A 17506-nucleotide genomic window follows, 5' to 3' on the forward strand; every position below is an offset into this window, starting at 1 on the left:
GCCGAGCGACCACTAGAGGGCGCCACCGCCCCGCTCCTCCGCGGCGGATCCTGTCAGTGTTTACGGAAGTGACGCGTGGCCTGACGTGTCGCTTTCCGCACGGGCATTATGGGATCCAGGAATGAAGAAAAAACACGAAACGCAGACGTGAAGCGCACATATAGATCATAAAGATCACATACGACATAAAGATCATATAGATATATGAATATGATCATGTTGAATGCGCGTGAGAGCTGTTCCGGCTGTGTGCCGCACTGAGGGCTGTGTTTATGTGCCTCGCGCTGAAGCGGGTTTAATTCGCTTTATTTAGGTTTATTGGTCATTATTCAGGGTTTAACTGCGGTCGTGTGAGTGTGAAGATGTCCACCAGCAGCCCTGAAGCGGTGAAGAAACTGCTGGACAACATGCAGACGGATCTGCGCTCTCTGTCCATGGAGTGCAAGAAGAAATTCCCTCCAGTCAAAGAGGTAACGTCACAAACACAACACACACATCTGCATTTATACACCTAGACGTCTGTATACTGTCGGGTATACATCTAACCGCATCTACAAATAGAAATTGAACATACGAACACATCTGTATGTCTAGCATGTACACTTACAGTCAGTGACTGTGCTCTTGTGTCACTGTATGTTTGTTCGTACATACAACCTGTTATTGTGATAATAAGCAGTAAAGAACGTGTCATAGTGTGTGTGCACGTGAGCGTCAGACGTGTTTCTGGGTATTTAAAGTGTCATATGTATGAAGCCTGGAGCACATCCGGAAAAGGCCCAGCCCGGAATACACAGAGTTGTCCAGGTGTCACGTGTTGCCTTTGACTGATCTCAAGTGTCTCATCAGCACTTAAAGGGAAACTTCACCCAAAAATGAAAATTCTTTCATCATGAAGGGATCTTCCAGTCGTTCCGTGTGTTTCTTGTGCTGGACACAGAGGAATATATTTGGAAGAACATTTATAACCAAACAGATCTCAACACCCATTGACTCCCATAGTAGGAAAAATACACCGGTAGTCAAAAGGGTCCCAAAACTGTTCTACATTCTTCAAAATGTCGTCTTTTGTGTTCAACAGAACCAAAAACAATAGGATGGGAGTCAATGGGGGTCTGGTTATAAGCATTCTTCTAAATATCTTTCTCTGTGTTCGTCTGTACAAAAACGTATTTGGAACAACTGGAAGGATGACAGAATTTTGCATTTTTGGGTGAAGTGTTCCATTAAGTTCTCTCAGACACCACTGATCAGAGTCCCGATGAGTGAACAAATCACACGAGACCAACGGACCCCCATCGCATTTCAGAAGAACATCATGTCTGTTTGGATGTATCGCTGTAAATCACAACTGTGTGTGTTGATCTGATGTTTTAGTGTGCTTCTCGACAGAGATCGATGTCTTTTATTCCAATTTCTTCTGATCAGATATTTTGTAGATGTGTTGTTTAAGTGAGTATTCCTACAAAAGAACCAATGAAATGGCCACTAGAGGTGGGAGTGAACAGTATTGTGTTTTGTTGAGTGTTTATGTTACACAGTTTGTATTGTGTGTTGTCAGGATACACAAATCATCTGCTCAGTGTGTTAGTAATGCCCTTCTAATCTGAGACTGTAGAATTATGCTTTACACAGTAAAGAGATGCCGCTTTAGCTTTTGTTTATATGGGAGGCTATATGTACGTCAAACACCGTATTGAACACTCAAAGCAAGTTGACTGTGTGTGTGCTACTGTGGTTATACACATGTACAAATGTTGCATAGACACAAGCATAATTCTATCTGATAAACTAACACAATACAACAACATGAACATGACATTAAAAGGTGACCATAGTTTAAAGGAAAAATGACAATCCCTTTTTTTTCATGAAATATTGAGTTTATTGTAAATAGTTTATCAATGTGGGTTATTCTCTTTATAAAATGTGTGTGCCCTCATGATCTTCTGTTATAATCTGAATCTTATAGTTCTGTCCACCTGCTCAAAAACACGACCTCTGCTGAAAGGTTCAGGTTTTCTTTTTCAAAATATACCATCCGATCATATTTATTTTTTGTTTTCAAAAGTTACATAAACGCCAGTGGAAAGGTTTGTTGAATAAACTCCTTCTTTCTGTCTGTATAAAATCACGTGACATCAGATGAACAGTTAAGGAACTATCTGAAATCCAAGCATTCACATCCACACGGTGGTTTGTGAGACATCAGAAGTTGGTTTCCGTTTAAAGAACGCATCACAGATCCGTCAGATCTTTCTCCTCCTGCTTGTGTTCGTGTCTTCAGCGGCCTGCAGATCTCTCCAGAGTCACGAGCCACACGTATGTGACAGCTGAGGTCATGGTGAGATTCGCTGTGTGTTGTTTCAGGATAAAGGAGTTGTTGTGAACGTGTGTCGGTGAACAGCGGCGCTCGACACTCATTCAGCGATTCTCTCAGAGAGGCTTCGGCCTCCAACACTTCAGAATTCTCCGTAAACATATTATAAAGAGGGTTTGTGATTTGAAGGTCTTCTGAACAGAGCACTGAATATAAAATGTTTGGTTGTTGGGGGTGTGTGAATCTTGCGGCCCCTCACATTCAGGGTGCGTGACTTATTTGGTAAATGAAATAAACGCATGTTATTCAATGTGTCACGTGATTGTGATTTATTTCTGTTCATTTTGCTCGGTGTCTGTTTGTCTTTCCAATTAAAATGCTCAAATCTCACACCAGTGTAATACACCTGTTCATTATGTGATACGTGCATTGAATCATGTTATCTTGTTCTCTGCTTTTAGGCTGCAGAGTCGGGCATCGTGAAGATCAAAACCATCGCAGCGAGACACACAGACGTCCTGGCAGGTGGGTCACACGATGAACGTTCAGAACAGAAAACGATCACAGACGTCAGACTCTGTTGTGATGTTGTTGTCTGTATGTTGTGTGTGATCAGCACTGAAGGAGAACAGTTCTGAGGTGGTCCAGCCGTTCCTCATGGGCTGCGGAACCAAAGAACCCAAAATCACTCAGCTGTGTCTCGCTGCCATTCAGAGACTCATGTCACACGAGGTGGTTTCTGAGGTCAGACCTGCGTCTACGCGCTTATTTGAACAAACATGACTGTATTTGAAGTGTTTTGAAGGCAGCAGTTCATGTGTGTGTTTGCGTGTGCAGGCGGCTGCGGGGAACATCATAAACATGCTGTGGCAGTTGATGGAGAACGGACTGGAGGAACTGAAACTACTGCAGACGGTTCTTGTGCTTCTCACCACCAACACTGTCGTTCACGATGAGGTTCTGTCGAAGGTACCGTACACACTTATATTTTCTATCCCCTAAACACTGACAGAAACAAAAACAGCATTTGATTTAAAGACAAACACAGACCCGTCTGAGCCTTCTGATCTAGTGGAACAGTTAAGTGTCCTCACAAGTGTGTTGTCTTGTATTTTGTGAGGACATACAAATAAATAAACACTCAAAATCCAATGCTTCATATCACGAAAAAGAAGTTTAAGATGTTCCGCATCGTTGTCTCTAGTCCAACCAAAATATTTATTGAAGCTTCACATCACCTCTCGCAGGCAATCCAAACATAAAATTTTATTTATATGGAGCAATGTGATTCCTTTGTGGGTGGGGCTAACAGCATGAAACAAGTTATACAAGCCAATCAATGGACAGTAATGTAGAGCAATTGACAGTTCTGTGTTTCATCAGGCGATCGTTCTGTGTTTCCGACTTCACTTCACGAAAGACAACATCACCAACAACACAGCTGCCGCCACCGTCCGGCAGGTCGTGACTGTGGTCTTTGAGAGGATGGTGGCGGAAGACGAGAGGTTTAAAGGTTAGTACATCTGATGTTATTGTATTTATAAAATTTTTGTCTTTCATATTTGTCTCTCATGTTCATGTTTATCTTCACATCACCCCAGGTCTCGCAGAAGAGCCTCCTGCCGTCCAGGGCAACAGTAACCGGCGATCTGTGAGCACGCTGAGACCCAGCGCTAAAGACGCATACATGCTGTTTCAGGTGCGAGGGGGCACAGCATCTGTCTGAAGTCAATACATACCTAACAGTACTCATGACTTTGCCCTCCCCACAGGATCTGTGTCAGCTGGTGAACGCTGACGCCCCCTACTGGTTGGTGGGCATGACGGAGATGACGCGGACGTTTGGCTTGGAGCTGCTGGAATCGGTGTTGAACGACTTTCCTGAAGTTTTTCTGCAGGTGAACACCACACTCAATAACACAAACAGGATGACAGCTGTTCGCGCCGTGACCTCCGTGTTTCTTTATCGTAGCACCAAGAGTTCAGTTTCCTGTTGAAGGAACGCGTCTGTCCGCTGGTCATCAAGCTCTTCTCTCCGAACATCAAGTTCCGTCAGGGCAGCAGCAGCAGCAGCAGCGCGTCGTCTCCGGCCCCCGTAGAGAAACCCTATTTCCCCATCTGTATGAGACTCCTGCGGGTCGTCTCGGTCCTCATCAAACACTTCTACAGCCTCCTGGTGAGACACAGATGAGAGTGGTCCGCTCACACATAAAGCTCATTATATATATTATGTTTCTCTGGAATTCTTTCTGATAATGAGCTGATGGTGTGTGTGTGTGTGTTGTAGGTGACGGAGTGTGAGATCTTCTTGTCTCTGCTGGTGAAGTTTCTGGATGGAGAGAAACCTCAGTGGTTGAGAGCCGTGGCTGTGGAGTCTGTGCACAGACTGTGTGTTCAGCCTCATTTACTGCGGTGAGAGAACATACGAAATTTACAAAACTAATCAGTTTTCCTAACAACATATCAACATTTCAGACCTTCTCGCCTGTCACGTCACACTTATTAAATCCGCATGACGTCTCATCATTTCTTAGACTGAATGTCTGTGATTTATAGATGGTTTTAAAGTTACTGACAACGTTACTGCCCATGCGGGCGTTTGTGGACTGCCCTTAACTTACGGTGCACATTCACAAACAATAGAGTGCCTGTAGATTATTTCTGATAACAAGCAAAAGAAACTTTCTAATATTTTGAATTTAGACTGCGATACCGAGGTCAACCACTAGATGTCAATGTACCATAAGGTTTCTTTAAATGCGACCGAACTACATGACCCAGTCAACAAATTGATTATTTAATAAAATGAACATGCAACAAAATTCTAATAAAAAATTATTGTACAGTAAAATAATTATACTAATTAATATGAACATAAATTACATCAAATATAAATAGTTATATTATTAGAAAATAGCCAAACACAAATGGGAAGTTAACTGGGGATCAGGCACGCAGGCCTCTGACGAAACGGTCTATAGTAAAGTTTCTTTCTGTTTCTAATGTGTGCAGGTGTTTCTGTCAGTCGTATGATATGAAGCAGCACTCCACTAAAGTGTTCAGAGATATTGTCAACGCTCTGGGATCCTTCATCCAGTCGCTCTTCATCCTCCCCAGCGCTGGAAACTCTTCATCCACCAGCGCACCTGCAGGTCACACACCTTACATCTCACGTTGCTTTACTTTCTGGCATACTTCTGCACTCTACAATTATGTCTTCATATGATTACTGAAAAAAAGATCCGTAAAAAACAGCAGCTGGGGCGCCAGAAATTTATTTATAAAAAAAACGTGAAAAATCTGTTAAAACTAATTTTCCTGATGTCCCTCAATTGAACTTCTGTATGTATCAGGAGGTTCGGCGTCAGGCGCACAGGGGTCTGCTCAGGGCATCCCGGGGTCCGCAGGTGGACCTCTGACCATGCAAGCAGCGTTTGAGTACCGGGGCACCTGGATCCCACTTATGAACGTCAGCGTTCAGGGCAGTGCCAAAGCCACATAGTAAGTGATCACACGCCCTCCGTCTAATACACATGCAGAGGAGACCAGACTGATAAAATGGACATCAGATTCCCAACGACACTGTAGTGATGGTGATGAATCAGTGCATGTTGTTCAAAGAAAAATATCGATCATCATTATCATAACGAACAACTTGCTCTGAACGCAACATGACTTTTTTTATGTGGTCTCTGTGGAGAGAAAGTATAGAACTTAAACAATCACGACCTCTCAATCAATATATTCACAAGTCCCGCCCTACATTAGTTTTGTCGAATATTTAGAATCATGTTTCACGGATGCCGTATCACACAGACTTTAAAAACTGCGTATAATGTTTAACTTGACTCTTGTTCTTCCTCTCTCTCAGTTTGGAGATGTTGGATAAAGTGGAGCCGCCCTCAATCCCTGAAGGTTACGCCATGTCTGTGGCGTTCAGCGCTTTGCTGGATCTGGTCAGGGGCATCACCGCCATGATCGAAAAAGAGCTCGCCGTAGAGGAGCAGAAGCCGGAGCCTGTGACCCCTCCTCTGAGTGACAGCACCCCACACGAACCTCGTGAGTCACAGCAGGAGTCGATCGTGCATGTGACTCATCTGTGAATGAGTCTTTGACATTCTGATCATAAAAATCAACCGAGAGGGAAGCATCACAACTGTTCTTGCTTATCATTGAGATATATATTTGTATATCTGTACAGTCTCTTTAGCTTTGTGTCGTGTCATGTGTCTCTTCTGCTCACTGTAGACTGATGTGCGGCTTGTGTGTGTTACAGTGGCTCATGAGGTTTGGGAGGAGATGGTGAACGCCTGCTGGTGTGGCCTGCTAGCTGCTCTCTCACTTCTGCTGGACGCCAGGTAACACACGTGCGCGGATGCACACGCATCACATCGAAGCAATTGTTTAAAAGCAAGTTTTAACTTTTTTGTTCTGTAGTGAGATTTGTCATATTTATATATATATTTGTGTATTGGGAACATCTTTATGAACAGTGATGATCTTTATGACTGTGTGTGTTTGCATCAGTACGGACGAGACGGCCACAGAGAACATTCTGAAGGCTGAACTCTCCATGGCAGCTCTGTGCGGTCGTCTGGGTTTAGTGACGCCGCGTGATGCTTTCATCACAGCCGTGTGTAAAGCCTCACTGCCCCCCCACTACGCTCTGACCATCCTGAGCAGCAACACCGCTAACCTCTCCAATAAAGGTACAAGAGGTATCAATCATCAATACTCTTATTTTCAAAATACAACCTGTGCATGTGTGTAAATGTATGCTGATGTTTGTTGTCTATGTGTGTGTGCGTGTGTGTGCAGTTTACTCAATCCAGGGTCAGTGTGTTCAGATGGTCAGTCCGTCCAGTGAGTCTCACCAGCAGGTGGTAGCAGTGGGTCAACCTCTCACCGCACAGCCACAGGGAACTGTAGTGGTACATCACGCACACGCTGACTAAGTCACCATGAAACAGAACAGAGATTGACTTCTATTGTATATCCGATTGAAATGTCTTTTTTTATGAGGGCGGGGCTTAATTTTGCCCTTCCTTTTTGGATTGGTTTGTTTCAAGTTGGGCCTGGAGGGGAGGGCTAAAAATGCCTGGACATTGCACCGTCAGTATAGTCCTAGACCTTTTTTGTTGCTTACGTCGTGTGGTGAAGCGTTGTTGTTGAGAGGGGAAAGGGAGCCTAATGTTTTTCATTAACGATTACAAGAGTGAATTTTTTTTTTTAAATAATGGTGTGCACGGATAAATCATTTATAATAATCAAAAGTGTAAAACACTTACAATGTCCGCTTTGATTTCATGGTGGCTTTAATAAAATCATATTGCATTTTATTTGTGAATTACTAAAAGAAGGTTTTTAAAAGAAATCTTTTTTTATGGTTATGGTTCACAATACTGTTAATTAACTGTATTGTTTGTTTATATGATCTCTCAGCTGACAGCGAAGAACATTCAGTGCATGCGGACTCTGTTGAATTTAGCTCATTGTCACGGTGTTTATCTGGGAACATCTTGGCAGCTGGTTTTAGCCACACTGCAGGTACGAACACAAACAGATCATTTGTATTTCTCATGTCGTGTATTGATGTGTGATGATCAGTCATGTTCTCTTGTTTCTGTAAGCATCTGGTGTGGATTCTGGGTCTGAAGCCGGCCGTTGGTGGGGTTCTGAAACCTGGACGGGCCGTTGAGGGTCCTAGCACTGTGAGAAACGTATTCTTCTGAAAAAACCTCTCTAATCCTGCCCCGTGTGTCACAGACTGAATGTTTAACACCTTGCTGTGTTTTGTTTGTTGCAGGTGTTGACCACAGCGGTGATGACCGATCTGCCCGTCATATCAAATATTCTCTCTAGACTCTTTGAAAGCTCACAGTAAGATCACAGGAATCATTCCGTTTCATTATTATCACAAGCGTTTCACTTACTTCACATGATCCGTGTGTGTGATTGTAGATATCTGGATGATGTTTCTCTGCATCACCTGATCAACGCTCTGTGTTCTTTATCGATGGAGGCTATGGAGATGGCCTACGGCAACAACAAGGTGCCTTTCTGCTGCATTTGATCGACTGCCAAACCAGTGACAGTCACAGAAAGTGATGTTTGGCTTTTTTCTATGTTTTGTGGTCAGGAGCCGTCTCTGTTTGCCGTGGCCAAACTCTTAGAGACGGGTCTGGTCAATATGGATCGCATTGAGATTCTCTGGAGGCCTCTGACGGCTCATCTGCTGGAGGTGAGACCAGAGAATAAACGCACTCAAATGTGTGTGTAACACTAATAATGATGAAAAGAGACATCGAGGTGTCTGTAAAAACGTGATTTTATCTTTCTGTTGCCTTTTTTTTTGTCCTGCTTTAGTCTGTTATACTCAGACTTTCCCCTGAAGATACTTAACCTTCTCATGTTGTCTCATTACATCTTTCTCTTTCTCTCTTGCGACATGTCTGTGTTGTAGAAGGTAAGCTTGAATCGCTCTTTTTCTCTTTTGAAATGTCTCTGTTGATCATCTCTCGTGTGATTTAAACAAAACCATTTGTGAGGAGTCCGGTCATATGCTCCAGTCAATCTCTTCTTTTTAAAGACAAATCTTCCGGCATCTCCACCCGTGATCAGTTCAAGTTCAGGACCAAACTTGTTCTTCTAAAACAGCAATTCTTTATTAATAGTCTGTTTTCAGACCCTGTGATGTTAAAAACAATATTCGGTGAAATCACATTATCTTAACAACTGTGTCACAAAAACGTTTCTTCCTGTACACACTGATCTGTTTTTCACACAAACACTAGATCAAGTTTTGAAATCCAGTGTTTGAACTGTATTTGTGATTAGTTCAATGTTGTATCAGCGTCTTTATTTTTATGAGCATAAAATGTTGCTTTGTCTGTTCTGTATATTGTTCATTGATCTTTTAACCATTGAAAAAATCACACACAATGTCTAATTTCATTATTGGGGGAATTTCACAGAGCCTATAAAAGTGCTAAGATCTTAATTCCCCATTGAAATATATGTAGCACGTGTGAAATGAGTCTGGTGTTGTGTTTGCGCAGGTGTGTCAGCATCCTAACGCTCGCATGAGGGAGTGGGGTGCCGAGGCCATCACCTCACTGATTAAAGCCGGACTCTCCTACAAACACGAACCGACGCTGTCTCACAACCAGGTGATCACTCATCCAGCACTTCAGTGCAGAGAAGAACAGATGAATCTGATCTTTAACCAATCCTCTGTGTTCTCTTCAGAGACTTCAGCTGCTGCTGTTGAACCCGCTGAAGGAGCTGTCCAACGTTCTCCATGCAGACATCAGACAGAAACAACTGGAGTGTGTTCTTCAGATCCTTCAGAACCAGGGCGACAGCCTCGGACCGGGATGGCCTCTGGTGCTGGGGGTCATCGGAGCCATTCGTAATGACCAGGGGTGAGACGTGCAGACTGTTTCAACTACAAACATTATCAACTAATACATTTTAAAGTCCACACCAACGGAAGATCGCGTTATGTCTATTTAATTTAAAATTGCACGCTGCAGTTTTAGATGTTCAGATCTTGATTGGCTTTCAGTCTTTAGTCATTTCTCTGTATCTTCATTGTTCTAAAAACTCAAATCGTGGCTCTTGAATGATCTATTTTTTCCACAGTGAGTCTCTCATACGAACAGCCTTCCAGTGCCTGCAGTTGGTGGTGACCGACTTCCTACCCACAATGCCTTGCACGTGCCTCCAGATAGTGGTGGATGTCGCAGGCAGCTTTGGACTACAGAATCAGGAGCTGAACATCAGCTTGACGTCCATAGGACTGCTGGTGAGGAGTCTGTGTGCATGTTTTAATTTTAATTTAGATCTTATGGTCTTACTCATTCTGAGCATTTTCTCTCCAGTGGAACATCTCAGATTACTTCTTCCAACGAGGAGAAACCATTACAGAAGAGCTGGAGAAGGAGGAAGCAGTTCTGGTGAAACAGGCTCAAGATAAAGGTGAACCTCTGAACAGACCCTTTCACCCCGCACCTCCCTTCGACTGCCTGTGGTTGTGCCTGTATGCCAAACTGGGCGAGCTGTGTGTGGACCCGCGGCCGGCCGTGAGGAAGAGCGCCGGCCAGACGATGTTCTCCACCATCGCTGCTCACGGAACGTTGCTACAACCTTCCACCTGGAACATTGTTGTTTGGAAGGTACGGGGTCACACCGGGTCACACTTTAATTCCGTGTGCGTTTGGGTAAAATAACTAGTGTAACGCTGTTCCGCAGGTTCTCTTTCATCTGCTGAACTGTGTCAGGAAGTCCTCCACCACGGCTGACAAAGAAAAGATAGAATCAGGGGGCGGGAACATACTCATCCACCACTCACGTGACACGGCTGAGAAGCAGTGGGCGGAGACGTGGGTCCTGACGCTGGCGGGTGTCGCTCGCATCTTTAACACCAGGAGATATCTGCTGCAGCAGTTGGGTGAGCGTTGAGACGTGCAAAGGCATCTTTTCTTTTGGAATTACTTTAACCCCTAATGACTTTAACCCCTTCAGGTGACTTCTTCAAGGCTTGGGAAGTCCTGTTGGATCACATCCAGTCTGCCGCCCTCAGCAAAAACAACGAAGTTTCTCTCGCCGCCCTCAAAAGCTTCCAAGAGATTCTTCAGCTGGTCACTCCTGTTAAAGACATGGATAAACCAGATGCTCTGTCTGCAATGGACGTCTCAGCCGTCCTCATGGAATCTCTTCAAAGCTCCGGCCCAGGCAGACCTCTCGTCCGGTCCGATTCCCTCGCCGAGCGGTTAGCCCAGCGCTACATAGCCCAACTTCAACTTCCTCTGCCTGGGGAGGAGCAGGACGACTCCTCCCTCTGGTGGTCGGCGTGGAACACCTGGTACCGGATAGGAACCGACTGCACGCGTCCTCCTAGCGGCGGAATGGATAAACTGGCCTTCGTACCCAGTCAGCCCTTCCTGGCGGCATTAATACAGATTTTCCCGCCGTTGTATCAGCACATCGCGGCAGGGTTCAGCATGGAGGATCTGAAGAAGCTGGGCGTGATTCTGCATGGCGCCGTGTCTGTCCCCATCAGCTCTGACGCTTCACCCTTCATCTTACCGTCCTACACAGAGGCAGTGCTCACCAGTCTACAGGAGGTGGTACTTACAAGCCTTGATGTCCTACAGAAGGTAAGAAAACATGTTCTGTCTGCTGGTTTATCGTTGGTTGAGTGTTTGGATATGTGGGTGAGATGGTGTTTTTTTCTTCCAGGCCATTTGTGTCGGCTCTGAGAAGCTTCAGGTGATGTATCCCGCCATCCTCCAGCAGCTTCTGCTGTTCGTGGAGTTTTCCTGTAAACCTCCTCAGTATGGAAAAATGGAGACCAAACATGTGGCCAATGCCAAATATAATCAGGTGAGCGTCTCTTCTGCTTCTGGTTTTGTGCTGTTTCTTGGGTCTTTAATCTTTCTGGTTAGATCAGAGAGGCACGACTTAGGTTATTTAGCAAAAGTTTCAAGAACTCTTGTGCTGAATATGACTGTTTTCGTTTTGCTGTGTTTGTAAAGTTCTTTCCCAAGTCTGTGCTATATGTGCTTCTTTTTCTTGAACATTTTGGTAGGGCTGAACGATTAACCAATCGCAATTGCGATGTGAGATGTTGCGATTTGCTAATCACAAAAAGTTGCGATGTGGACGCGATGTGAAAAATATGAAACGTGTCGGTTCCGCTTTGAGTGGCATTCAGAAGAGCGCACACAGAGCCTGTATAACACGCGCGCATCTCTGCCCCGTGCGGCGCTTCTCCTGGACAAGCCGTTTGGACTTGACGCGTCGCACGCACACAGCCTGTTTCGTAATGCTTGTTTATACTTTAGTCCGGCTCCACACCGCAAGTCTCCACAAGTGCATCTGGCAATATGGACGAGGCTTGACGCACGCGTGCACTCTGTCTCAACTCAAGCCTGTCTCAACTCAAGCCTGTCTCAACTCAAGCCTGTCTCAACTCAAGCCTGTCTCAACTCAAGCCTGTCTCAACTCAAGCCTGTCTCTGCGTTTCAAACAAATGTAAATTTAATCTCAACGGTTTTGCTTATTTCACTTTGATGAAATGAAACATTCACTTGTTTTTAAAATCCCAAATACTTCAAATGAATAAATCAATTAATTTCACGCACGAATAATGAAATTTTTCTTCGCACAAGTCGCTCCGGGTGTGAACACTCTGTCGGAATTGTATTATCTCTTTGAGTTATTGTAGTTGTTTTGTTTTATTATCATTTTAATCATTTTAGTCAATTGTTTGGCAATTTTGTGACATGCTTTTGTCCTTTTTTAACAACATTTAAATTTTTTGTTTACTTCAATCATTTAGGCCAACATTCTATTGAATTTCAATAAACAGGAATGTTTTAATTTGAGTAAACTATAATAAGCTTGCTCTGAATATGAGCATCCGCATCAGTTGTTGTTGTTATGATGTCAGCTCAGTGTGGTTTGGAACAGAGCGTGTGTATTGTTTGTTTGTTGAATCAGGTTTTATCTTGTGTTGTTCATCTTCACAATATCACACGTGTCATGTCGTGCGGTAGATGTGTTTGTTTCATTAGTGTTTGTGTAGTTTGCTTGCAGTAGTAAACATTTGTCTGATCTTCTCTTGTTTTGTTTTTGTACTTCATATGGATCCACTGTAGATCCAACTGTTCGCACCGGTGAGTTCTTCTGCTGTCGTCCTCTCTCGCACATCTCTCTTCAGCTCCATCTAACAACTTCTCTCTTTCAGATTAATGTCCAGTTGTTGGTTTTTCTGTTTAATTAAATGCTTTTTTTGTTGCTCTTACTGTGTGGCTGTGTCATAAAATACAGATGTTTGGCACATTGGTAGTGGAGAATCTCATCGTCTTCCTTTTATACAATTACAATAACATTACATTCACATCTTTTCAGAGAGAATTTTACATTTTGTCTAATGTTTAACATTTGGTTTTATAGCTTATAACTTATCATTATAATGGCATAGAAACAAAGCCTACGTTTGTATTAGACATGCCTGGGTACTTCTTTTACTGGCTTTGCAGTGTTTAGCTTATGTTCAAGACAACACACTCTGAATTTAAAGGGGAATTTACTTTTTGTGATATTTTTCTACTCGCCCACATGACGTTAAACATTTTCAACTGATCCACTATGAGCGGATGGACCGATGTCACATGTGTTTAGTGCTTTTCTGGACCTTGACAACATCTAACACCATGATGTCTATGAGGAGGCCTGAAATCTCTCAGATGTCTCCTAAACATCTTCATTTGTGCTCTGAAGACGCCAGAAGTTCGCTAAACATGATGAACGTCATGTGGGCGAGTAAATTACACAAAGTAGATTTTTGGGTGAACTTCCCCTTTGACGTAGGATGTGTATGGTAATGACTTGACACAAATCTTTCATTATCATGCCAAATTCAGTTCACCAGTGATTTCAACTGTCAGTATTTGGTTTTGGTGGTGAAACTACACAATGCACCTTAAAATAATGGAAAATATCTGTTGTATATAAGGCCTGTGCAGATGTGTCCTGTCATTCATATTTCCATCAGATCTGACTCAGTTTTGGAGTTCTGTCCTGTAACTCATTCACACTGTAGCTTTTGGTTTGATGAAATGTTTATGATTATTTACCCTCTGTTTTTATATTTGACAAATAGTCATTTTTGTTAAGGTTTAGGACCAGATTGTCATAATGTATTTTTCTTTTATTCTTCATCTCTGTCTCTGTGTGTTCAGGCGGAGTGGGTGGCCTTAAACTACGTGCCGTTTGCCGAGCGCTCTCTGGAGGTGGTGGTGGATCTGTATCATAAGACGGCGTGTCATAAAGCCGTCATTAATGAAAAGGTCCTGCAGAGCATCATCAAGGTATTTTTACATCCACACTCTTGCATCATCATCGCTTCAAACCCAGAGGCTGTTATGAACAGAATGCATCTTATAAAACACCTCATTTACAACCAATAATCAAAAGCAGCGTCTCGTGCTTCCGTGAATTCATTGATAAAACATTTTATTCACATGTCCAGTTTTCTTCTCATGTGGCAAGTAGCCGTGTAATAAGCGGGATAATGTACAAGCTGTACAATAAGCCCTCTCGGTGTGATACAAGACCCTTCGCTTCACATCCAGATCACACTGTCGGTGCTTATTTAATGCCATAACAACCGGCTGCCTGTACATTATCCCTTACTTAGCAGGGTTCGAAAATGAGATTGTGTTTATAATCCGCAGATAACTGCTTTACGTTTATCTCCATAAGTAAAATGATTTGGTTTGTATAAAATGTCCAATTTATCACTGTGTTTTCATTCTAATCAGATTTAAGAACGCACGTTCAATATTTAAACATGACTTAAAGTCAGTGCGTTTCTGTGCATGTAGACTCTGAGGGTTCCTCTGGGTCTGAAGTATGCGTGTCCTGCCGAGAGCACCTGGAAACTTGCCGTTTCCTCACTGCTCAAAGTGCTTTCCATTGGCCTCCCTGTTGCCCGGCAACAAGCATCCTCAAGCAAATTCGACACCATGTGGCCGGAGCTGGCGAACGCCTTCGAGGATTTTCTTTTTACCAAAAGGTGCCCAAACCTTTAATTGTGAAGATCTGGTTAAATAAAAGTATAACCATATGACATAGTCAAATCAAATAAATGATTTTATTCTGTATCACAGCACACCTCCAGATAATCTGTCCATACAAGAGTTCCAGAGGAATGAAGCTGTGGATGTCGAGGTAATATCATCGTTCATTCACAGATGTCTTCGAATTGAATTTACACTGAGGGAACCGTATTTTATATAAACATTAAATGTGTAAAATGCATTGATCTCTTTGTCCACCAGGTGGTGCAGTTGATCAGCGCAGAGATTTTACCGTTTGCCAATTTCATACCCAAAGAGTTTGTGGGTCGTATTATGAGCATGCTCAATAAAGGCTCGATTCACTCTCAGTCCTCATCGTTCACAGGTACAAAAAGCACCAGATATCAAACCTGCACGGCATGGTGTTTGTTTTAAACCATTCTTGTGTTTTAAAACTTCTGACGAAAAGTATGATGAGAAAACAACTGCTCTCGTCCATCGCAGAGGCAGAAATGGACATGCGTATGCGAGAGGAGTTCTCGAAGGTTTGTTTCGAGACCCTGCTGCAGTTCTCCTTCAGTAATAAAGTCACGACGCCACAGGAGGGCTACATCTCCCGTATGGCCCTGTCAGTGCTGTTACAGAGGGCACAGGACGTGCTGCGACGATACGTGGAGGACGAGAGGCTGAGCGGACGCTGCCCGCTGCCCAGGTGAACACAAACACACACCCCATGAGCCATACGGGCTCTGAGCACAGTAATAAGACGTTGAAGTGTAACTACACAAATGATCATTCTCTTGTTTTGTTCAAGGCAACAAGTGACTGAGATCATCTTTGTCTTAAAAGCCATTAGTACACTCATGGATTCTCTGAAAAAGACACAACCGGAGAACGGTGAGAACCGTCTGTCCTTCAGCATCCCTGAGACGGAACGATTGGTTTCCTTTATTGTTATTTGTGCTCATTTGTGTCTCTCCTCTCTCTCTCTCCATCAGTGGACGGTAACGTATGGGTTCAGGTGATCGCTCTGTACCCCACGCTGGTGGAGTGCATCACCTGCTCGTCTCCTGAAGTAAGCTCCGCCCTCAAAGACGCCCTGGGGCCCTTTAAGGACTTCATGCAACCGCCCGTCTCCAAAGTGCAGAACGGCGAATCGTGACTGAACGTTTTTATTCCACCGCAATCATGATTGTGACTTTTTCATACGCCACGCGTGAAGACTCACCCACCCCCCGCTGTCATGGCAAACGTCATGGAAACCATTGACTGACAGCTCTAAATGCCATTGTTCTAAGCTTCTAATACGAGCTGACGTTAGATTCTGATTGACCGACTTAAATGATGTATTAACAGCTACATTCAATTTGCAGTGTTTGTTGTTTTTATGGGTTGTTTTTGTTTGTTTGCCCCCCCCCCCCACATGTACAGTGTTTGGTGATAGTGTTAAAGATGAGATGTAATTAAGAACGACGTCTTTGGGTTCCAAACGAACTCAAATCCCAAAGTGATTTGCAAATGGAGAACAAAAAGTCTCAAACCCATGAAGGATGGGCTTTTTTGTGAAAAATTCTCAACAGCAATGGATTTTATGCAAGATCTTACTGTAACATTCCATGTCATCTTTAGTCTCATTGAGAAGGGTTGAACGATAATAAATGCTACAGTTCTATGACGCCTCGCTTTTATTGCTTCAGTCCTTTCTGTAGTTATAAAAGATATTACACTTACTGCCTTGACTACTCAGTCCCTCTTAGAAGTATAGAAGTATGGAGCGTTTGTGCAAAGGTTATGAAAAAATGCTATCATATGGTTTTACTATAGTTTCATTGAGATAGTTGTAGTTAAACTACGTTGATAGTCATTGGTTAGTGATTAATACCCTCAAGTACCCTTCTTTTCCGATGTATATTTTCATTTTTTTATTCGTTATTATAATGATATTAATAACATCGAGATAACTTCATCAGTCTCATTCGTGTCTCTGTGTAGATCACGTGCTCTGAGGAAGCCGCCATATTGACGGAAGCCCGCGGCAGGGCGTGTCCTCAGTGTGGGTGGGCGTGCGTGACGTGGCGGTGGGCGGCGTCCCTCTGACACACTATTGGCTGCGCTTCTAGCCAATCGTCGCGCTGCAGAAGGGAGTGTAGCGCGCTCACGAGTACTACGACCATTCACCGTGTCCGCGCGCTACGCACTTCCAGCAGGACCGGAGCACGACGAGCTGATCGGACCCGCGGCGATCGGACAGACCGAGTACTGGCTGAGGTAGTAGTTTGTGCTGTTGGTTTGGGATGTGACATTGCCCGTTATGGAGATGACTGCGCAAGCTACTCCCTTGCCAGTGCCGGTCACGCGCTTCCCGCGCTGGGATTCACGACTCGACTGGAGAAACGCGCTGCGTGTATTTTGTCTGTGTGGTCGCGTGTCTGGTAAATGTGTTTTCGATGGTAAGTGTTAATTAAATGAAATATGTCCAAACAAGTCTTGATTATTTGACTATATCGTGTGTAAACACGGAGCTGTGCCGTCAGTGAAATGATCGCGCGCAGCAGGACGGGTGGGGTTATTAATGTTAATACTCGCGTGAGTAGGT

The 17506-nt window shown here is 43.7% G+C and overlaps 1 protein-coding gene across 4 annotated transcripts; it reads left to right on the top strand.

The window, feature by feature from the left end:
- Positions 1–55: 55 nt before the first annotated feature.
- mon2 (MON2 homolog, regulator of endosome-to-Golgi trafficking) lies at positions 56–16585 on the top strand. Of its 4 annotated transcripts, none has more exons than XM_079449943.1 (35): positions 56–470; positions 2782–2845; positions 2937–3064; positions 3158–3289; positions 3704–3833; positions 3922–4019; positions 4093–4218; positions 4293–4496; positions 4608–4732; positions 5333–5472; positions 5674–5821; positions 6192–6379; positions 6597–6678; positions 6848–7038; positions 7139–7251; positions 7763–7867; positions 7951–8031; positions 8127–8200; positions 8282–8372; positions 8460–8561; positions 9379–9489; positions 9569–9744; positions 9965–10127; positions 10204–10497; positions 10574–10772; positions 10847–11481; positions 11564–11707; positions 12985–13002; positions 14071–14199; positions 14716–14906; positions 15001–15061; positions 15172–15295; positions 15415–15622; positions 15725–15807; positions 15909–16585. In XM_079449943.1, the coding sequence occupies exons 1-35, from the start codon at positions 363–365 to the stop codon at positions 16070–16072; spliced, it is 5130 nt and encodes a 1709-aa protein (XP_079306069.1). In that variant the 5' UTR covers positions 56–362; the 3' UTR covers positions 16073–16585. The 4 variants fall into 4 exon arrangements, with proteins under 4 accessions (XP_079306069.1, XP_079306070.1, XP_079306071.1 ...); XM_079449944.1 differs by having other exon boundaries at positions 63–470; positions 6848–7029; XM_079449945.1 differs by lacking the exon at positions 12985–13002 and having other exon boundaries at positions 63–470.
- The last annotated feature ends 921 nt before the right edge of the window (positions 16586–17506 follow it).

Source organism: Barbatula barbatula (assembly GCF_947034865.1).
Source record: "Barbatula barbatula genome assembly, chromosome: 25".
Lineage (NCBI taxonomy): Eukaryota > Metazoa > Chordata > Actinopteri > Cypriniformes > Nemacheilidae > Barbatula > Barbatula barbatula.

Excerpts from the sequence above, each read along its gene's own strand:
- mon2 (XM_079449943.1), top strand. The coding sequence starts at position 363 with ATGTCCACCAGCAGCCCTGAAGCGGTGAAGAAACTGCTGGACAACATG. Across the intron at positions 4,219-4,292 it reads TTCCTGAAGTTTTTCTGCAG|CACCAAGAGTTCAGTTTCCT; the intron begins GTGAACACCACA and ends TCTTTATCGTAG. Across the intron at positions 6,679-6,847 it reads TCACTTCTGCTGGACGCCAG|TACGGACGAGACGGCCACAG; the intron begins GTAACACACGTG and ends TGTTTGCATCAG.